The sequence below is a fragment of the Apteryx rowi genome, unplaced genomic scaffold, assembly GCF_003343035.1.
Source record: "Apteryx rowi isolate R43461 unplaced genomic scaffold, aptRow1 scaffold_889, whole genome shotgun sequence".
Taxonomy (NCBI): domain Eukaryota; kingdom Metazoa; phylum Chordata; class Aves; order Apterygiformes; family Apterygidae; genus Apteryx; species Apteryx rowi.
The window spans coordinates 22,059-45,954 of record NW_020451192.1 but is presented as its reverse complement, the minus strand read 5'-3'; the positions used below and the strand labels follow the sequence as shown (position 1 = coordinate 45,954).

At 36.3% G+C, this 23,896-nt stretch overlaps 1 protein-coding gene across 1 annotated transcript in view; it reads left to right on the top strand.

Annotated features, from left to right (window-relative positions):
* The window catches only part of LOC112977984 (liprin-alpha-2-like), a gene marked incomplete at its 3' end in the record, with an annotated part of 232,580 nt that extends 209,491 nt beyond the window's left edge, over nt 1–23,089 (top strand). The window contains exons 4-6 of the mRNA XM_026090976.1: nt 1,006–1,107; nt 11,121–11,285; nt 23,015–23,089. Of these exons, the coding sequence (XP_025946761.1) occupies nt 1,006–1,107; nt 11,121–11,285; nt 23,015–23,089 (342 nt within the window). The remainder of the gene's footprint in view (nt 1–1,005; nt 1,108–11,120; nt 11,286–23,014) is intronic.
* Between the last annotated feature and the right edge of the window lie 807 nt (nt 23,090–23,896).

The following is a 23,896-nucleotide window of genomic DNA, read 5'->3' as shown; positions in this document are numbered from 1 at the left end:
AGAGATGTAGCATCTTTTCACTGTAATGGATAAAATTAACCACTGCTGTTTAATACATGTTATGCTTGTCAAAAATAAGCACATATGGAGTGAAACCTTTTTCTTATTGAAATGAATAGCAAATCTCTGACTGTCATTTGTGTAGTCGAACTTTTATGTGTTTTTTGAAGAGTAACAGAGCAATGGTAAAATCAGGACATTTTAATAGGAAGTTTGACTACTGAAAGATCAGTTTTTCAGAAAACATATTAGCTGCAGCTTTAAAACTTAAGATAGCAGTAACTTAAAATCCTGCCTCATTTTATGTCCTTATTTTATAGGGAATTCTCTCCAAAATAACAAATATAAATATTGCTGTGACATCATCACAGCCTTTTAATATAATGACTAGATACACTTTAATAATTTAATAATATTTAATAATAATTTTTTAAAAATAATTATTTAATTAAATATCAAGTAAAAATAGTTCAGTGTATTGACTTACACAAAGCACATGTTATTTATTTATTTTTATTTCTTTATTAAATAGATCTTGATCTATGAATTCCTTAACTTTTTTCTCCCATACTATATTGTTGCAGCTGCCTTACAGAGGGGCAGGAAAACTTGCTAAGAGGATATGTTGTGTTGAACCTTTTTGTATGTGAACTATGGTGTCTCTGTTGCTGTGAAATAGGCAAATTCTGTTATTCTTCATACCGCAGTTCTTAAAACCTCTTTTTTTTTGGTTGAAAATTTATGGTTAAAGCCTTGAACCTTCTTTAATTTATAAATGTAAGTCAGTGTTTTTCATAGGTACTTTTCATTAGATATGCCCATGTTTTCATTGAAAAATGCATAATTTTGAATGTTTTGATAGATGCTGATATTTATATTTGCTATTTTAACTTGTGTTGATGATTTTAAAATAGCATTTAAACCCTAAAACTCTACAATGCATATAGACTCAATTATTTTAGTGCTTATGTCTTGACTAACTTCATATTTAATTTTATTTCTTAGGAATTTGCTGCACTGACAAAAGAATTAAATGCATGTAGGGAGCAGCTGCTTGAAAAAGAGGAGGAGATTTCAGAACTGAAAGCTGAAAGAAACAACACAAGAGTAAGTATACAGAAGACCTTTTATGGATATCATGTATGCATAAAGCAGAAGGAATGCACTTATGTATATATATTTAGGTCTTCTTGAATAAATATTAAAGAAGACGACAAAATCCCAGTCTTTCAGTAAGTACATCAGACTTGTAAGGATCTAAGTACTAAGATGTATCTACCACGCCATACTCCTGCAGGAAAGTGAGTAGTTGTTTTTGCAAGATATATTAGCAGATAAAATAGCAGATTTTGTATGTAACGTCATAAGTACATTCAGTTTAAGTGGTTTCTAAAACAAGGGGCTCATGAAGTCTTCCAGCGCCCCAGGGTTTGCATAAATAGCCTGCACATATTTTCCTCTTTTATCAAGTCAAAAGCCAGGGTACCACAGACCCACCTTCCACTTGTGCCTTGGATATGATCTGAATGAGGGTGGGATCAAGACTGCAGGGTGAATCACAGTGAGTCTGCTGTTTAGTCAGTTAGTTAGTTAGTTAATTAGATGCAGCCATGGTGATCCTTGAAGTAAATGTCATTTGCCTTTCACCTGAGTGAGGACAAGATTCCACCTTTGAATTTGCTACGTTCTACTTTGATCAAAAGATGCTATTACGGTTTGGGAACAAGAACCTGTGATGATACCTTCTGAAAATTGTGAGACAGTGTGCAGAATAGTTTTCAAAATAAAATAAATTGCACATAGAGGTGCCTGGTGCGAAGGCAGAAGTGATCAAGGAATGGAAGAGAACAAAGGAGGCATTATGGGCTGTGGAATGGGGTGAGAAAAGAGATGGAGTGGCCCAGTCCAGACAGAGGTTGGGCTGGAAATGGACATGCAGAATAGATCTCAGAGAGTTTGACCACCAAGGGTGTTTTCTCATATGCATGTTTCCTTTTTCAGTGTTCTGGGTAACTCTTCCCGTTTTCCTTCTCCCCCTAAACTCAAAGCACTTCAGTTGCTCAAATAACATCATTCTGTGGTTAGCTAATTAGCTTTCTGAAGAAAATCTAACAATGTACATGACAGAAAAACTGAAAGGGGGTCTTTCCCTCTCCTTTCATCATAGAAAGCCAAGGTACCATAGACTTCAGAAATCCAAAGAAGGAAATACGATACAGATCCCTACAAGGAGATGAAGCTGCCTCATCTACCTACATGCTAGCTCGCAGGAGCAAGAAGGGATAATCATAAAAATGAATGATTAGTGTGATGTTTCCCCATTAATGTGATGCAGAACATAGAACAGACCTGCTTTTTCTCCCATGAATCTTATACATTCTTAAACAGTCCAGAATGGCATATTTTCCTACAAAAATAATGTTAATGGGTGGAGAAGCACTTAGAGATTACACTGCATTCTTGAGGTTTAGAAAGCCATCTCAACTACAAATCTGAAGTTTTCTATAGCTGCTTAAAAATTACCAGTAACTGCTATATATACCAATTATCATAGTGTTTAAAGAAAACTTAGGAAAGTCAATTAAAACCATTTATGTAGAATAAAGAATACTTTGTGTTTATTTCCAGTGCAAACTTTTGAAGACACAGAGATGCAGTTAAGGTACATGCTCAGACAATTTTATCTATTGAGTAATCTACATAAACCCATTCCTCCACTGAACTAAGGTAAACAGGACATATCTCCATTTGCCTTTCTTTATATAAAAAAAACACCATATATACTAAATTTATAATGTCATCTCACTTTTCGTAAGTTCTTCATAAATACGCATATAACTCTATCTAGCACAATGCTTTGTTCATTTCAATACTAAGCCCACTGAATACCAAGGCCAGGTTGGTATATTAAAACTGCAGCATACTGATACCTACTGTGGATCAGATATAATAAACAGATTGGAGTAGGAGAAATCCAAGACAGCCTAATAGTCAATGATAGTCACTTATCAAAAGACTGAGATGAAAAAAGGGTCAACTACAAGTCATCACCTAAGTCTGATTGAGCTCTGTCATAGGCATCTTCTTTGCAAACCAAGAAACTTAAAGATCAGCCACTTTTATGTTTCTTATGTTATGTAAAAGAAAAATTGTTAAGAGATTTCCAGGAGAATTAATACCAAGGAGTGAAAGTTATAGTGTGTGATGACCTTGCTGGAAGTCCTCACAGCTAAAATTAATAAATTCTACCAGTGTGTCTTGAGAATGCGGAAGGAGCTAGACATTGGAGGTGAAAAGATTTAGGCTACAAAATATATAGTTTGAAGGAATGCAACAATAATCACTAGGGGAAAATATTAGTGGTGTTAGTCCAAACATTAGTGGGGAAGGAGAGGGAAAAAAATTGGAGACATGTCCTGTAGCATTAAGTTATACCCCCATCAGGTCATGTGTATGTTCTTGCCAGGCTCTCAGTTGCCAGAGTCCCCTCTGATAATCATGCTGTCTTCTATAGGTTCCTGTACACTTTATTTATAGGGAAATATGAACAGATAAGATACAAGGCTGCTGTGTTCAGAGTACAAGCTCAATGACATGCTAGTGATGAGACTTCCAGCAATGTTCCTTGACAAGGCATTGCCTATAAAGATGCACTTTTGCAAAATGAGATTTATGTTCAGTTACTAATAGTTACTAATATGAAACAGCTTTAATACTTTGTCATAAAAAGCTCTCCCAAAAATTTTCTGATATTTAAACAAAGATTCTAATAAAGTAATAATATTTGGAGGACCACTGATATACTTTGGTACTGAGGAAATGAAATGTCTTTTCTATCATCTAGAGTCCAACTAATACTTTCTGCTTTCCATCCATCCCACTAGTGTTCACACTTGATCCTGCTCTAGCTTGGTTAGGCTAGCACGGCTTCCCTGCCTTCCCAAGACACTCTCCTGCATAGCCATATGTGGTAGAACTACTCAGTAGAACCACTTTTTTCCAAAGTAACCCTTCCTACTACTTTTAAGTAAAGAAACTTCATTCTAAATTCTGAGACTCTTATTTTTATACTTTTTAATCCAACTTTTTATCTCCCTGGGTTACAGCATAAAGATACTGTTTGCATTATCTACTGCTTCAATCTGAAGATCACCAAGAAGAAGTAAAACTGGCAAGTCTGTCAAGTTCTGAGTAGACATTCCCAACTATCTCTCCCCTTCCAACCACCTTCTACATTTTCAGTTATGCCTAGCTAGTAGTTTTTTCTTTATTCTAGACCCACATCCATGTGTTTCTTTGTTTCTTGGCAACAACCTGGTACAGTTTTTGCCACTTTCCACAGGAAACACACACCTCCTGATTTCCCACTCTATGCCAAGATGCAGCGCCAGACCGTGACATTAAAACATATCAGAGAGAGAACGTGCTGGAATTACATTCTTTAGGACCCAGAAACTCCCAAGCCTCAGTCAAAATACTAGGGTTTAAACCTTGCTCCAAACTTAAATCTGTGAGTTCTGACTCGACCTTCCTACCAATATCTTAAGCGAAGGCCCTTAATGAACTTTTCCTGTTGATTATGTATTTGCCTATGATAATTTGCTTTTTCTCATATATTACAAAAGAAAAATTTTCATGTGAAGAATTTAGTTGGCAACTTAACCTGTCAATACATGAGGCAAAATAGAAATGCAGAGCATGTGCGTGTGTATTGATTGGTGCAGCATTGCTGACAGGAAGACACAGGTTCCCTCTGTAAAATCATTGCACATGAGACTGAAAACATATGCAAAGAGATCTTTATAGGAACTGTTACAGTTATTTCTCTGGATATAAGTGTATTTCAAAAAGAATAATCACCCTATAGCATGTAGAAAGATATAGAATCTTTTCTGAAGCTGGAACTTAGATCAGTGCAATCTAGCATATTATTTAATGGAAATGGTAACATAACACCAGTTTAAATTAAAAGTGAAAGTTATTTTTGTGCCAATCTGTATTCTTTAAAAGTAGAGAAAGTTCATAGGATTTAGTTATTAAATCACAATTAGATTACGAGGAAATTTGGGGGTTGGTTTGGTGACTGAAACAAAAATTCTTTTAAAATACTTATATGGATGATCTGGTTGTATTTTTTTTCACGACGACAAAAAATCAAACACCTCTGTATACATTTTGTATATAGCTTAAAATGTCACTTTAAACTGCTCTGAAATATTTTACTGCAAGCATTTTTAGGAACAGGAAAAATGAAACCCAGTGTTCCTGAATAAAATAGCAGTAATAAAGACAGTGTCGTCATCTTTCTTTTATTCAATACCTCAGGAGCTGAAGCACTTAAAGGGAATGTGGCTAACCTAGATTTGATTTTATTCACCTTTTATTGTCTCAATTTGTTGATGAATGGTCTATGAAACTTCTTCAGTTAGCCACTGCAGTCTCATAACATTCATAGACCATAATTTTACCCTTCAATTTTATGATTAAATTGCCATTTTATTCTGTTACAAAACTCTAAGAATATCTGTGAAATTATACTTTCTACTCCTTTTTTAGCTCATTTTCTTAGGGATCCTTTTGATTACATTGTTTTAAGAGGTGTTGAAACTAAATCAGGCACTCTATTTTCTTTATTAAACATGATGAGGGGAGTTCTTATAGTCTGAAAGCATCAGACTCATGAAAATAAGTATAACTGTATCCTAAAAGTCTGTAAAGGCAAAGTCATTATTTCACTAATGTAAATAACAGTAATTTACATTAAAAATTATGTTAAAATTACATAATTTTTGCCTCAATATTATGCTCTATTTTATGTACTCCCATGTATTTTCTTTCAAAATAAGAGCTTTTGTCATATAGCACAGTAACAATAGATTATAGTATTCAATACCTGTATTTTCAGACACCATATAAGCTAATAGTTATTATATTTATATTCATTATTCTAATGAAAATCTTTATTGCTATCACTTTCTATCATTATCCTGATGATTACCTTTTCTTTTCTACTTCTACTTTACCTATATTTTTTCATTCAGATTTTAGGTTCCCACTGCTTTCTCTTCTGTTTTGCATGTACAAATAGACAGACACAGGACATGAACTGCAGTTAGGCTGCAACTTTATTTTTCTCACTTGTAACTATTTAAGGTTGCCCCAGTTGATCATTGGTGCAAATTGGCTCCCATCAGTGTTGTGCAAGTGCTGAAGAAAAGCATATGACTGGTTTTAGAGATAATCTGCAACCTCATATCTGTTTATATTTTACCTGTCATCTTTGCTTGCACCAGAGATGGAGATTCACTGAACAGTGTGCACTCTAAACATAGACTGAAGGGAAATTCAATTTTGCCTGTGCTGGTGGGAAGTTTTAAGCTGGGCCTGGAAAGAGCATTGCCTTCTCCATGGGTTGCCCTGTTCCTCTAGGGAATCCCTTAAGCTAATTCTGGCTCATTTCAGCAAATCCCTTTTCTTCTATATTCTTTTTTCCCTATATTTCACTGTCTGTTCCTCTTCTCTCCATCACCCTCTCCTGATTCTTTCCTTCCTCCATTTATTACCCTGTCATGATCTTTTTTTTTTTTTTTGCAAAATAGCTTGTTGCAAATAAAGAGAGTAAAGATAAAATATTTTACATTAATTAAAATCCAGGTCCTGTCATAACACAAACTCTAATGAGTTGCATTAATTTCAACTACTGAATCACCATCCCTAAAAAAGAATGTTTTTAACTTTTTTCATTTTTCATAGGTGAATGCCTGTCCATGTGGTAATGATAGTAGAAGATAATATAGTGGTTGGCAAATGACACTGCTATCCTACGCACGTGTAGTTTACATTGCTAAATTTTACTTTGTATTTCTATTTCACAGAAGTCAATCACTTGCAAAAGTGCTTTGGAAGTGATTTGAGAAACAGAGGAAGCTGGGTATATTCTAAATTTTTTTCCATGTGGATTGTGTTCTAATTAACATTTTTAAATGATTCATTCCTTCACAAAATATATAGTAGAGAAATTTTCAGTTTTTAAATACTGATTTTTAAATATTCCTTATGCTCATGGAGAGTCTGGAGTCTGAGGAAACCTTCATCCAATTTAGCTAAGATACAACTATCAGCAATTCATTTGGGGGATGCTAAAATTTTTTCAGCATGAAAGTAAAATTTGGCTGTCAGATTATTTCATAAATCATTGGCAAGTTTGTTTGGCAGTAGGAAGAGCGTAGCAATGACCTGACGTTATGCTTGGGTGATTCTGTCCGGCTTGTTGCTGTTGATCTTGATCTTCTTTTCTCTGCAGCCTGCCGGTCCCTGTGAGTGCTCTGTGACTGTAGCGGCTTAACATGGCGTGAGGGAGCAGAAAATGCTCAGCAGCACACGCTGTTTACTAATGCCAGTGCTTAACTGCAACATGCAAAAATACCTAAAGCTGTTCCTAACAAATTTTTGTAATATAAATCAAATACTAACATTTCTACAATATCATTTTGATATGACATCTTGTGGTGTTCTTCTCACAAATACCTGGGGTAGTAATTTGTGAAGTTCATAGAGGAGAAAGTCCTCAACATGCTCACAAGGCAGATATTGTGATTTCCTTCAGGTGTTTAACTTAAACGTTGCCTGGACACAGCAGTATCTTCAATGTCAATTTTATGTATTTTTATGTCCCTTCTCCCATCGTTGTAGTAGCTGAATGCTTCACAGTTCTGTAAGTGTAGTTACATTTGCCATTCTCAGGGAAGTAGGGAAGATCTATTACCCTTTTTTAATACCTTTGTAATTGAGGTAAAGATGGGTAAAATAGCAGTATCAATTCTGTAGAGTAGGGAGCAAGGATGTGACGTTCGGTGCTCAGTCCCAGTCAAGGGTTCTAATGCATGGATTGTTCTTCCCCCTCTCAGCACGGTGAGGAATAATGTGGCGCTGGGAAAGCTGGTTAGTAATATGGTCTGGTCAGCTAACACGGCTTTGCCAATAAGCATTAATCTTTTTATTTTGTAATTTGTAAAGAAATAGAGTTGACTTTTGTTCAAAGGCAAAAATAAAGCATTGCTATTAGCCAGAAAACTGTCATCGTGCCTTCTTGAGCAATCTTAGGGCTGATGGTAAGGAAAATTCTGGTCTTCAGGGGGTTATTTCCAGAAAAATGAACATGTGTTATCTGAGTAGCTTGGGTGAATAAGAATAATAAGAAAAAGCAGGGAGTGTTAACAAGTAATGCAGTAATTCCCCATGGGCACCTCGACACTTTGCCGTGATGTCAGCTCATCTTTCCTTTTCCAGTAATATAGGCAATTCAATGTTTTATGCTTGAAGATTTATTTAACAACCACTATGAAATATATGCTGACTTTTAAATATGTTTTTGTCACCTCTAAAATGGTAATTTTACATTAAGGTCTAAAATTGCTTTTGTGTGCATATTCAATGGGTACATTTCTTTTGATTCAGTTTTATACATTATGCATATTTCTAACATGATAGTAACTTAAGCTAAAGATAAATATTTTATCTGCTAATGTACAATGGACTAGGGTGCTGTAGTATTCATCCCACAGAGTAAACTCCTCCACATTCACCCCATTAGAAATGCTGAGTTCCCACCACTCTACTGTCTTCTTGTACTTGGAAACCTTATTTAACAAAAGTTTTTTCTCCACCACTCTTTTCAGTCTCCATTCTTCCTTCTCATAAGAAGATTCTTATCTTTCTTCTGTCCATGCTGTTTTCCAATTCACTGTGAAGATCTTTTGTCTACCCCAACTCAAAACAAGGTGCTGGATGTACTTTGTTTTTTCCTGTGTTCCTTATTTTTCTCTGTTCTATAGGTTCTGTGTAATTCCTTCTGCCCTGAAAGTTTTTTCCACGTCAGGAATTCCGTATTGCCATCCTTTTTCTCCCTGATTTTTCAGATTTTCTCATTTTCCTTTCCAGCTAGAACTCATATACAGGGTCTCAGGATTTTCCTTTCCTATCATCACAGTGTTGGGAAGATAAGCTGTCAAAGGTGGCAGGGTATCAAATATAAATTTGCCCAGTGGTGGGGCAAAAATTAGTTACCAAGATTTTGTTATTCTGGACTGTTTTAATGAGTGTCAGTGTGAGCTGCAGACAGTCACAGATTTGCAGAAGGTAGAAGGTATGACCATGCTAATAGTTAACAGTGGTTCAACATTTTCCTTTTTTTCCCCCCAATTTTCCAAGTAATTAATAGCATTTTGACTAGGTTTGGACTGTTTCTGAAATAGGTGTGATGCATTGAAAAGTTACTGCATAGACAGATGAGTCAGACTCTGACAGGAGCAGCCACCAAGTAGGAACGACAGTTGCAAAATGTAGGTCCACGGCCTGGGGTTCGAGTCACAGTCTGGCTACCCTGGGGCTCCAAAGTGGGGCAGAGCCTGGCTGCTGGCAGAAGGAAATGTTGCAGTAGCACAGTCCTTCAGGAGGGAGGGGACAGACATAGCATTAGAAATCAACTAGAACTTTCTTTCCTCCAGTAATCTCCATGGCCTAGGAAAAGACATGAAGATATATGAATGTAGACCCTAATTCAGAAATTCCTGGTAGCACTTAACGGTGCTGATATGTGCTTTAAGTGCTGATATGAACAGAAATACTCCGTAAATATTTAGAGGCTGTTCCGATCTAACCTGAAGCACAAGCTTACCACATTCCAGTATCAGGTTCGTGATGCTTCTATCATGAACAGGCCGCTTCACACCTGCCTATTGCTTCAGACTGCCTCAAATTATTAAAAATCCTTCAACATCTGCCTTCAGCCATACAGGGATCAGAAGACAAAGTTCATGTGTCTTCATGCTCATTTGCTCTTGATAAATTTGGTCCATCACTTGAATTCAAAAATGACAAAAATACATTCCTCCTTTCTTCAGCTGCATGGGGTCATTACAATTCTTAATGTATTAACATTGTTTGCATATGTGTTCACTATTTTTTTCTGAATAATGGAATTATTGTAAACTAATAACCAGGTGCAAATCCAGATACAGGAACCATGACTGAAGCATAGATAACATTAAACCCAAGTCATTCCTAGTTTAATAGCTATATATTACAATTACAATGTGATTACAGTCTGGTTTTGCTCTTCCATGTCTTTTAATTCATGTAACAACAAAGATCATTATGTGGCTGAGAATAACTATGCATTAAAGATAAATATATCTCTTTTCTAATAGTATCTATATTAAGAACCATATCAAAGAAGCAATGATAAATAATTATCTATGTAACCTTCAAATTTCCGGTTCAGTGATTTAGATATAATTGTGTGTTGTAATTACAATACATTTATCATGCACTATGAATTTAGCTACCCTGTTTTAGCCTTACAGCTAACCAGTGCTCATGTGTGTTCAGACACTAAGAACAGCAATGATGGTCATATAAAAGTATAGATAAATGGTATATTTTCTAAGATATTATTTCAGTATTTCCTTAAGCTACTTACAGTAATAATGCAAAATAATTATCATATATAAAATGTTACTTACAGTTGCCTAAAAAATGCTGCTTATGGACCTTTTTGTCTTCCATCATGTTGTAATACAACAGAGACATTAGAGAACATGCTAGTGACAAACACCATTAGCCAGGGCATTTAGAATAAATACTGTCTTAAAATTTTAATGAAATTTTCTGTTTATTTTTACATCCAATGTTAAGTGACTTCCAGTATAAATAAAAAATATATTACAGTTAGGCTGAATAAATTATAAACTACTTCAGCATTTTTACATAATGTTTTAGACTTGTTTTGTTTGTTATTTGGCTGTTAATGCTAATCAATTACTATGACAAATAATATTGTAAATATGTATTTAATTTAGTTAAATAGTGACTCTGTGCCGAGTGATTTTTTGTTCTCACTGTTCATAGCAGAGTTTTAAATGAAACAATGAGTACATTTCCTATTTTTCTACTTATTCCATCTGATTTAGAATCATGAAATGTTGGCAGCAATTCCAGCAGTCTCTCCCATAGCAAGTTTGCCAAGAGCATTGCCGTTTGGTCCTGTGCGCTTTGTAGTTAGAATTTCCATGGCGTTTAGGTGCACACAAATTAATAACTTTTTATATTAAATCCAATAGCTGTTACTGGAGCATTTGGAGTGCCTTGTCTCAAGACACGAAAGGTCACTGAGGATGACAGTGGTGAAACGGCAAGCACAGTCTCCCTCAGGAGTTTCCAGTGAAGTTGAGGTCCTCAAAGCCCTGAAATCTCTGTTTGAGCATCACAAGGCTTTGGATGAAAAGGTACAGTATGGAAAAAAGCTTACCAAATACACTCTTACATTTGTTTTATTGTGCCTCGCGATGCGACAGAGCAATAGTATTGTTAATTTCCTTTTTGGAATATGTCCTGTACTTACAGCAATTATACACATCCAAAGACATCCTTAAGAAAGCATGACCAATAGCTCTAATACACTTCATGTCACTATAGCTATCATTTGTAGTCAATAGTATTGACTGTTGTAAAACAATTTCATGTGAGTCTCACCCCTACCAGACATACTCCTCTTATTTAACACTAAGTAAACATGACACCATAGGGTTTATTATCTCTGCTGTATGTTTTTTTAAGTAAGTTATTGCTGAGAAAATATAGGTATCTCAAATTTCAATATCTTATCCACAAACTGAGAGTAAAAAGGCAGAATGAGATAGCATTCCCAACTACATAGAAGAACTTGCCTCTTCAAAATTTTTACAACTTATAGAAATATTGTTATTAGAGGAAAACCTCCTAAGTTTCAGACATTTTTCAGCATTTACTACATAAGCGCATCATTTCCTGTAAGAGTATAGTAACCTAAAATGAGTAAAATCTTTCATTATCAGAAGTAATGGAAGGCTTGCAGAACCAAGATGAGAAACACTGATGATGTTAACTGAGTCTGGTTATGCCGATTGAGGGGATCTTTGCACTGCATTCCCCATGTGTCCAGTGCTGGAAAAACTATTTAGTGTGAATATAACTCAGTATGACTATGAGGAATCACCTTGAGCATTGCCTTATATGAATTCAGAAAGCCATTTAAGTCTAGAAACAGTATACTCAAAAGATACTGTATCTGAATTGGAAAGTGCTTCAAAACTACACATGGGGAGCACCTGAGAATCACTGCTCACCAGCAACATGCCTAGTTCCTTGTGGGGTCTGTCTTGGCTCATTTGCTTGGGCTCAGCACTGCAGCTGAATTGTGTCTGGGTCTCATATGGTTGGGTAAGCAGGAGAGACATCTTGTGCACCACAGCATTGGGAGCTGTGCACTACACAGTTGACCTGCGCTTTATAGAACCAGTTCAGTGGTCTCATGGTAATACATTTAACTTTTTCTTTTTCAGAAATATACTCAGAAAGTTGACTATATTTAAGGAGCTGTTATTAAAAAAAGCAGCTTTATGAATAGAGCAGTTGCAGTTATATAATAGTATTCATTTTTCATTGCTAATAAAGTTGAGGAACACTATAGATTATAACTTATACAGGATTTAACTATCAGGTTCAAGGTTAAATGAATTTAAATAACTTTAAGAAATGCCAAGTTTGAACTTATATTTTGCGAATAGGTATAAGTGAATATGTTCTATTCAGTTATGCATCATGAAAGCACACTTAAAGGAAGTTTAGAAAAGGAATACAGTGGCTTTTAGCTGCTGTTAACAGTTTGGTTTTATAAGGTTTTGGCTGCCATTATGACTAATCCTGTATTATTAAAAATATCTTATGAGGATTAATAGGGTTTATGGTTTGAGCCTTGATCTTTTATTCAACATTTTAAAGACTGATAAAACTATAAAGAGTAGGGGCTCTCATGCTTTATACTTTTTGACAGTTTGTTGGATAAATATAAGAAATCATGAGAACGAATCTTTAAATAGATTCTGATTACTAAGCAGTAATGTGCTTTTTAGATATCTTCTTTTGCAAAGGTTTTATTCTACTATGCAGTTTATTTTACATCTCAGGTTGAAGATTACCATACAGAATCAGGTTGGAGTTAAATATAATATTTCCACCTACGTTTCTGAAAATTATATTTTCTATTTTTTTACATAACAGATTAGAATCAGTAATCAGCTCATTTAAAAATTTTGGCATAACACAGGTATACATCAAATGTGTGTACAGGGTCTCTGTCCCAGTGGTAACAATAATTATCAGTGTAGAAAAATTAGCCGTGTGCCATCATATTAGTAGATTTGTATAATTTTAACTTAACTCATACTTTCATTATAAAACATTCCAAGGGTAATTGAGGAAACAGTTTACTAAATATTTTTAAACTAATTTGTTTTAAACTAGGGCCCATTATTTTCAGGTACAAATCATGTATAAAATTATATGTTCATGTTATAATATTTCTCAATAGAAAGACTGGAGCCAAGATGTTTTATATACCATCTGGATACCTGATGATATAATGCTACCACATTATACCACATATTGTCAGCATTATTGGGATTTTTACTCAAAAATGATGGAAGTAAGAAGGACTGCAGACACCCAAATGTGCAAATAAACTTTTATGGTATATGAGTCATCTGTTCTGTACTTTCTTTGACAGAAAAATTGTACAGCATATATTTTAGATGTGTTTCATTGCCTTCAGAAATAAGATATGATTCCGCCTATCAAAACCAGTTGAAGTTATTCAGAGAATAGTAGAATAATGTAGGTTGGGCCTCTTGGAGGACATCTGGCCCAACCTCCTGCTCAAAGAAGGGCGAACTATTTCAGATTGTTCAGGACCCTGTCCAGTCAAGTTCTGAATATCCCCAGGGAGAAAACCTAGTCCGGTGTTTGCCTATCTTCATTGTAATTTTTCTTTCTTAATACCTAGTTGGAATTTTCCTTCTTGAGACTTGCAGCTGTTCCCTCTTGTCCTACCACTGTGTATCTCCAAAAAAAATCTGGCTCCATCTACTCCACACCCTTCCATCAGGTGGCTGTAGACAGCAATAAAGTCTGCCAGCTCTCTCAGCCTCTCCTCGGATGCCATGCGCTTTAGTCCATGTGACCATCTTGGTAGGCCTCTGCTGAACTCACTCCAGTCTGTCAGGGTCTTTCTTGTACCGGGAAGCCCAAAACCAGACACGGTACTCCAGATGCAGTCTTACAAGTGTTGAGCAGAGGGGAATAATCATTTCTCTCAACCCACTGGCTGCACTTTTGCTAATGTAGCCCCATAGGTGCCTGGCCTTCTTCACCACAAGGGCACACTCATGTTCAACTTGCTGTTCACAACATCCCCCAGATCTTTTCTGCAAAGCTGCCTTCTCCTTGGTCAGTCCCCAGCCCATCCTCTATCTCTGTTTACTTCAGGAGGTTTCTGTCAGCCCATTTCTCCAGCCTGTCAAGGTCACTCAGAATAGGAGCGTTGCCTCCAGCATATAGACCACTCTGCCCAATTTGGTATAGACCACAAACTTGCTGAGAGTACACTCTACCCCATCATCTAGATCATTAATAAAGTCATAAAGCAATATCAGTCTCCGTATCCACTCCTAAGCAGCACCACTAGTAATCAGAAGCCAGTTGGACTTTGTGTCACTGCTCACAAATCTCTGGGGCTGGGAGTCCAGCCAATTTTCCACTCTCTTTATAATCTATTTATTCAATCTGTATTTCACCAATTTCTCTATAGTGATAAATGGAAGATCTTGCAGAAAGCCGTGCTAAAGTCAAGGTAAACAACATCCCCCCTGCTCTTCCCTTATCCATGAAGCAAATCATCTCATCACACAAGGCAATAAGGTTAGCCAGATGCCATTTGCCTTTGGCAAATCCATGCTGGCTGTTCCCAGTCACCTTCTTGTCCTTTATGCGTCTGGAAATGGCTTCTGGAGGAAGGTAATTTCCATGACCTTCCCAGCACTGAGCAGCCAGCAGTTCCCTGGATCCTCCTACCTGCCTTTCTTGATGATGGATGTGACATTTGCTTTTTCCAAGTCATCAGGAACCTCCCCTGACTTCCATGACCTGTCAAAGATGATAGAGAAGGGTCTCACTATGACATTGACCAAGTCTCTCAGCATCCTTGGATGCAGCCAGTGTGTTCCCTTGGACTTGTGAATGTCTGATTTGCTTGTGTCCTACCTTCCTCTACTGTGGTAATGCTTCACTCCCACAGGCTCTGCTGCTACTCTCAGGGACCTGGAAGGCCTGAGGGCAGACCTGACCAGTAAACACTGAAGCAAATGATATGATATGTGATATGACACATGCAGCACGATATATTTTCTTTTGATGTTACAGGAAGGTAAATCTGCCCCATCAGAAAATATACTCTAAAAGGAAGTAGGTTAATGGATGAAGAGTAAAGAAAACTGTCAGATGTGTATTGAAAATGTATCCTGACCATTTGCAAATTAATGTTGGAAACTTTTCTTTTTTGTTTTTTCTTCACAGACAATGTTGACTTGAAATCAGTAACTTAGCCATTACACCCTTGAAAAAGTGTAACAAGATCTTTTCATAAGAATGTTAGCCTTAGTATCTTTACAAAAGTCCTGGGCAAATGTTTACAGTCTTCCTAAATGCAAATTTTCATTTTTGGTCTCTTCTTTCATGTTCTCACTTCCTATACTAAAACATTTTGAGGTGTTGTAACAGGCTGTACTACAGACCTTAATTGGTGGTTCAAGGATTACTATGTATACAGTACAATAATTCCAAAAAAAACATACTCACTACTGTAACAAAAGGCAATGAAAAATACAAAATGGTGTGCAAGATGTAAGATGTATGTAAAACATATCAATTTAGGATTCTTCTTTCCAGGGAGGCCTGTTTCAATATCAGGAGTACCAGAAGTGATGCCTTAACTTTTTTCAAGAAGGCTATTGCCTTACAGGAAGGCTGAACTTTGCCTTTAGCTTTCATCCAAAAGATAGAATAGCATACAGAAACTATGGCCATGATTGCATTAATCAGAGAAAGCATGACTGTTGTTGAGAATTATTTCAGTGTCTGACAGCTCCTTCAGGATCTCTTCACTCCCTGTAGAATAAAAGTTTTCTTGAGCTTCCCACACTAGAAAGCAGATCCTGTTTGGCTGAACTCAATACATATCCCAAGGAATAGTAGGCAGTAAGAATATGCTGTTATTCTACCATTATCCACATGAGATCCTAAAAATATTATACAGCAGTCTTCATAGACTGTTCTTTTGTAATTGCAGTGTATTTTGTGATAATTTTCACTTAGGACATGGGGATAATGAAAGAGTTAATTTAGTTTTTAAACATTTACTATTTTATGTGTATCTGGAAGTAATCTCATCATATTTCCTCGGCCAAGTGAGTCCGTGGCACAACAAACGGAAATGATACTGCATAAAATGAATATTACTGTTTAGAAATTTTATTTGACAGAAACTGTACACGTTTTTGAACATCTTTATATATCTAATTCTGCTAAAATTTGTAAATCTTTAACTTTTAGAAATCTGAAAACACAGGACATCATTGGCAATTCTGCTGCCAGTTCTAGATTTTCTTGGTGCTCTAAGGTATAAAATATCCTCAGTTAGCATAGGAAGCCATAGAAAAAGTCCTAGAATAGCCAATCTAGTTAATAAAATATATTTTATATAATTTCTCACCAGTTAATCACCCCTGACCACCTTAATATTTGAGGACTCAAAGACTTCTGTTATGGCTGCTAAGTAGCTGATATGTAGCTGTTTTGTTTTATTTCATGCAGTAAAAGATGTACAAATAATGTAAGACAGCACTATAGGGTATTTTGGGATATATATGGATAGCAAATGAAGAATTGGTTTACTAGACATCATCAGTACTGAATATAAAATAGAAGCTCAAATTAACTTCATGGTTCAGTTAGACACTTAGCATAGAATAGGCGAGGAAGAACACTTTCCTTCTATGCAATTCAGGAAGCAGAAAAACTGGAAAAATGGTCATTTTATTTAAACCATTCTGTAGCTTTACTTGCCTTCTAACATCTGTCTGAACATGTTTCTTTTCCTGCAACCTTTTTTTCTACCTTAACTTAAACTTTTCATTCAACTTTTAAAAGGGGCATTTAAAAAAAAGAAACCATTTTAAGCAACTTCTCCTCCAAACCCTCTTTTGGAGATTTGTTAAGGAAAATAGTCCAGCTGATCTTCACAGAGAAAAGCAGCTACCAAGTTTTATCATCCTAGCTGAGATTCAAAAATGCTGGTTCTCTTAAAATTAATTCATGGCAGAAAAGTCTATCTGACTATTCTCGCAAATAAAAACAACTAATTCATGTTGACATTATCACTATCATTTTTATTCATAAGCAGGTAGCTAAGAGAGCTTTTATTCACTAGACTATTCATGAAAAAGTGCTTCAATTCTGGCATGTACAAGTATTTTTGAAAGCTCTTTGTGGGCTGAGTATCTGGAGAGAAAGAATAAAGAATTTGACAGCAGAGAAAAAAGTGAGATGCAGTTGCTAGGAGACAGGGAAAGATGGGTGATATCTTGCACTGACAGCACTGCTAACATGAGATCAACTGTGTGACATTTCAAGACAATGTGGATGCATTTAAAAGCCAATGGAATATCCGTTCACCTGGGCACGTGTTGGATACACCAAGTAACAAGGAGAGAGCAAACCTTTTTTGCTGTATCTGTGTCAACATAACAGAAATCCGTCCTTTAAAAATGCAAGTTACACCATGTTCTGGTAGATCAGATGACATCTGATTATTTGTCCTTGACTTCATGAAACTTTATTTAGTAAAGCCCCAGAAATATATTGTTGAAGTACCATATGAAATTTAGGTAGCACATCATTCTGAAGTGATAAACACTGTCTCACTAAGATTGTGGTTACTTCTATGAACTATATTTACTCATTCACTGTCTTTGAATTCCAGAAAGGAGAAAGCAATGTAAAATATTAATCATTTATCTATATTCATCATATGAAAAATAGAATGATTGGATAAGAAAATTTTGCAGTTGTACCTGCTCCTTTGTCTCTTAACAAGAGAGTGATCCTGGAAAAACAGTCTTTCCTGCCTGTCAGAAATCAGGATAGTTCCCTTTGTTTTGTTTACTTTAACATAAATTTGAAGAGGGAATCCAATACAAAATTTATTGCAGTACATTTGTTTAGGACTTTACAGAGCCTTTGGCTGTCGTCCCATATTTAGATTCAAAGGTTATTTATTATGACTTACAAGGCTCAGGCAAGCATTAATGCAATTACTGTCTGGTAAATGTAGCTCACAGTAAAATCTTTCTTCAAAGTGTATATACTGCATACCTCAGTATGCCGTTTGCAGTCTGTATTCTTTTGTTGAATGTGAATGACCAAACCCGAAATTTTTATTCAGCTTCTGTGTCCTTCCTCAAGTCTGTTTTGAAATCACTTGAAGACTAAGAAAGAAATTTACCTTAACTTAAGAAATAAAGTTACCATTTCAATATGTATGCTATTTACAATAAGACAGCAATATGATCTCTGGGCTATAAACCAGAGCAGAATTGTCCTTCAAATAAAAGCACCAATGTAGCACTTTTTCTCTCTTTCACTGGTAGCATCAGAGCATCAGAGATGTCCCCCACCTTCAACAACCACAACGTAAGGTGGTTGAACAGGAGGTATTAGTTGCGACACTTCCAGCATCACCATGGTGAACGTGAACCTGAATTAGCTGTTCACTGCTGACATAAAGGGACAAAAGAAAAGACTTCTGTGCCAAGGCAGAGTTGCTCTCTGTTCTTTTTGCAAACCTGAAATGCTGAGGATAAAAGGGCCATCAGACTGCAACTTTGGGATAGGTAGTTGTAAAAAAAAGGCAATGCATTAACTGTGTACATACAGAGGAAGAATCTGAAGGGAAGGGAAGGGGAAATTTCTAACAGTCACCCTGTTTTGCACTGATACTGCTCTGTGTTATTACTGACAATAGGCCAAGAATGAAAACTTGGATTTGTTAAGGAAAAAAAAAGAGAGGAACCTCATGAAGTTCAACAAAGGCAAGTGCAGGCTCCTGCACCTGGGGAGGAATAACCCCCTGCACCAGTACGGGTTGGGGGTTGACCTGCTGGAAAGCAGCTCTGCGGAGAAGGACCTGGGAGTGCTGGTGGACACCAAGTTAAGCATGAGGCAGCAATGTGCCCTTGTGGCCAAGAAGGCCAATGGTATCCTGGGCTGCATCAGGAAGAGTGTTGCCAGCAGGTCGAGGGAGGTGATTCTCCCCCTCTACTCAGCCCTGGTGAGGCCACATCTAGAGTACTGTGTCCAGTTCTGGGCTCCCCAGTACAAGAGGGATGTGGCACTACTGGAGCAAGTCCAGCGAAGGGCTGCAAAGATGATTAGGGGACTGGAGCATCTCTCTTATGAGGAAAGGCTGAGAGAGCTGGGCCTGTTTAGCCTGGAGAAGAGAAGGCTGAGAGGAGATCTTATCAACGTGTACAAGTATCTGAAGGGAGGGTGTTGAGAGGATGGGACCAGACTCTTTTCAGTGGTGCCGAGCGACAGGACACGAGGCAACGGGCACAAACTGAAACACAGACGCTTCCATCTGAACATGAGGATTTGACTATAATAGCTTGATATTCGGAATGATGATGTTAATCCCATTTTTCTAGTGTCATGTAAAACATATGTCCCTCCTAAATTTTCCTTGAAACAACTGCCTATTATTTCTGAGGAGTGTTGTCTTCAGGCTTTAAAATGTCCATATAAAACCCGCTCGGATTCAGTTCTACAGTGCCACAGTGTATAAAGTTTAACAATATTTTTTGTGCATCCAGTTCCCAGTGGAGCTGTGACTTCCCCACTAATGTTGCCCAGCTGGTTTGCAAATTCACTATTCAAAGTGATGCAAGTGTTAGACTGTTTAAAACCTGGTTTTATAATGTGCATTCTCATTTATAAAACACTTTGTTTGCATATGTAGAGGTCGCAGGAAACTTTATGAAAATTTAAATAAATTTACCAACTCACCCCTGCATTCAGTTTCAGCTATTTGAGACTTCCATCTTGTGAATTTTTCCTCAATCAGTTTGTCTCTCAGCTCTGCTTACAGCCTAGAGGACTGAAGCCAGAAATACAACTGCCATTTTTCTATGTATTTCTTAAAAGTAAATTGAGATTTCTATTAAACAATTGCTGTCGCCAGCTCCCACTGTGTTCAGAGAGACTGAAATCAGGTTTCTTGAGACAGGACTACACTCCTCACTGGTAGGATGTGGACTTTAAGTAACAGTGGAGAGCTAGTGAAAAGCAGAAGTGGTGGTGGGAAGAGAAGCAAGATACAGAAGGGTAGTTTTAGGATCTACAGAGGAATCGGGGAAAAGCAAGATGCAGAAGGGTAGTTTCAAGATCTACGGAGGAATCGGGGAAAACTCTGGGAAGGCAATGAGCATGGGGGGAGTAGAGGATGAGTAAAGATGTGAGTGCTATGTAGTGAATCACACTGCCTAGGACTTTTCATCTGCCTGGAGAATGAAAAAGGTTAGCAAGCAGCCCTTGGATGTTGAGAGAACTGGAGAAATGCTGCTAGCCTTCATATACAAAGCAGGAAAAAGGAAAGGCAATTAAAGCAAGAAATACTTTCTCAGCTATTTAAACAATTACAATTTTTCAACTATAGGTAGAATAATTAATTCATTATATCTTTTGTATGAAATATTTTTATGAAAAATATAATTTGATGGGGATTGTGAAGAAATTAGAATTAGAAATTAGAACTTTTCAAATTACTTCTAAGTATTTTGTGTGTTAGAATTGCCTACTAAAAACTTACATAAAATGATGGTAATGATAACTTCTGCACTATTGTAAAGCTGAAGCTCTATTAGTATCTGATTTTTATCATGTAGCTGATTTTGAAAAGTGAGGCTTATGATTAAAGGTTTTTACAGAAATCTGTGATTTATGTGGCACATTTTGGGTTCCATCATGTATTCTAACTGCACTCTGTTGTTCTGGTGTGGGGAAACAATTTAGACAGTCTTCAAAATATGTAGTGACTTTCACTCTCACAGTTGTCAGAGAGGAAGAGCAGTCACTGTCAAACTTCAGGATGGTGTAAACTATTCATTTGCATCAGGTGAGGAGCAGGCACAGTCAGTAACTGCAGCTCAGCTATTGGTTACATGTTGGTACCCTATAGGAAATGTCCATTTAGGCTTCACATGCATCTGTGGGTACATTAACAGTTGATTTTTTTCAGTCTCGTAGTGGTGAAGGAATAAAGGGAAATTAATAAATCAAAAGTTAAACTAAAAATTAAGGATTTTTTTAATCTTGGGGAAGTCTTAATACTGTTTTTTCTATCTTAAGACTCTTCAACTCATTTTTGTTTTGTTCCTTTGAGGGCCTCTCCCTCATGATTTCTGCTCTCTTGAGGTTAGCAACCTTGTTGAGGATATACTAAAGATACTTGAGGGCATTTAAATAATTTAATGAAGACATAAAATACATTTTTAATTTTTGTTTCTTTTAGTAAACCTTAAGTATGTAAACGTGATCTAAAACTCGAAGTACTGCATAAGCAATAATTAATTTAAAATACACACTAGATTTGCATTTATTAGTAGTGTTTATTTCCTGCAAATGTATTTGCTGTTTAGATTTAGTTCTCTCAAAACTTAATTAGGATAAAATTTGTGTACATGTTATGTTATGGTTTTGTTAATAAGTAATTTGCATCTATTAAAGTGTAAGCCATTCTTGGGATGTAGGGAATATTTGTCACAAGGTACTTGCAAAATTTCACTTCTTCATGATTAATGGAAAATAAAGTATATAAGGAAAGGTAATATAATTTATAGGACCAAGAGGTATCACTGGAAAATGTATAAAGGTTTTAGGGCATACACATCTTTTCAGGGGTCTTCTGTATTTGTCAAGGGTCTGAAAACAATTGTACATACTTGAAGAACGTACAATGCTTCTTTGTACATGAAAGCTTGATTTTTGTTTTCTTTTGTTTTCCAGCTACATCGGTTGATCTAATAGAATATGTTAACTTTCTCTACAAACATTGCTAATAGCCTTAAACACCCTTAGATCATCAACTGGAACAGCACTACTGCAGTATAGTTGGTGTAGGAATAGAAATATATCCTCTAAGTGTTAGTTATTAGCCAGGTTATAGTTCATTTTATTTGAGGTGCCTAATGAAGCTGTGTAGGGCAGAAGAAGAGTTGCCATAGGATCCCTGTATAGTCAGAAGAGAGAGATAGACCCCTCCACACAGCAGTGAAGCTCACTTTAGGTCTGATTTGCTGTTGGATTTTATTGGGAGCCTGGTGACTGTGCTGTTAACTTAGGTTATCTAAGGTTACATGAGCTGACTCTGAGCTGGGATGCTCAAAAGAGTGAATATGTCTTCAGAGGTATTAAACCATAGTTCTTTTAGAGAGTACCTCACAGACTTTCTTAGAACAGAATAAGTCATCTATGAAACTGGTACAAACACAGCACTCTTCTGGTTATGAGAATATAACTTGTTTATGTCTTTTGGCAAAAACAAAACAAACTGCATGATGTTATGAAGAATCTTTAATACGTATGGCTGAAGGCAATGGTGCAGGTTATTTTTTCAATGAATTTGGTGAATTCAATTCATATGAGCAGAGTAGTTATCTTCCATGATGTGGACTTAACATATTTTCAGACATTTTTTCCATATTCTTTGTAAAAAGATGCTTGTGAATAACGTTTTACTTTTATTGCAGAATGTGGTTTTAGGATACTTGCACTTGCTGTGCATCGCCTAGAATTATAGGCAAACTATGGAACAGCAGTATGGCTTTTATAGTTTGACACCTATTTTTGTGGATTAATTCTTCTTATAGTTAGGTTTAAGCCTTTACTAGACAGTATGTCTCATGAATGGACACACCTTGCATGCCTGCAAACAGACCAGCAGCTTGTACTGTAGTGCATATGGCAGATATATAAATTTTAAAGACTAATAGAAATTACGTTACTGCACATATTTTGATTTTTCTTCTAGGTAAGGGAACGACTGAGGGTTTCTTTAGAAAGAGTCTCTGCACTGGAAGAAGAACTAGCTGCTGCTAACCAGGAGGTAACATGAAACACTTTCTCCCCTTTTGAGGTGCAATTTCTCTAACATTCTGTCCCACGTGTTCCCCATCACTTTTCTTAAAACTGTCACAAAAAAAAGATTAATTACATTCTGAGTAAGCTGCTGAAAAAGGCTTGTTTAAGGTAGTTGTCAGATTAATATAACTTTCTGATTCCTGATTTATTCCATTCTTCTACAGGGCACAAACCAAAACCCAAGAGCTAGTGACAGGTCCCCAATTTTTATATTGGACATGAAAAAGCATTGAAACAACAAATATGTTAGACACTGTAAGAAATTTAAGAACTTGAATTTTCATATAACCATAAAATTAGATTAAACATACATAAAATAAATATATATGTTAACAATGACATTTTAAAACTAAGTGATGGAGGAAAGATTATGGCTGACCCTGAAATACAGGTTTGTCTCTTCCCTTTTAATTGCAGTGTGTCATGATAGACTGTGGTGGCAGATAGCTACAGTGAACTTAGAAGAGAGATTTCTTTTCCTGTAAGGTAGTTTGCAGTCTGTTCTCATCTTCTCTGGTGTTTGAAAGGAGGCACAATGACACACAGCTGTATTATAACATAAGTATACACATATGTGGAAAGGAATTTTACACCCTAGAGAAGGCCAGTCTTAGGTCTGATAATACATGTAATGGAGTTTGCTGGTCACTTTACCACCCCCATCATGTTATGAAACTCCACTGTTTGGAGAATGCTGTCTGACGTGTGCTTCTTACGCTTCTTAAAAAAAATAGAAAAGTAAGAGAACTGCATGAAAGCTATTTTGGGTTAT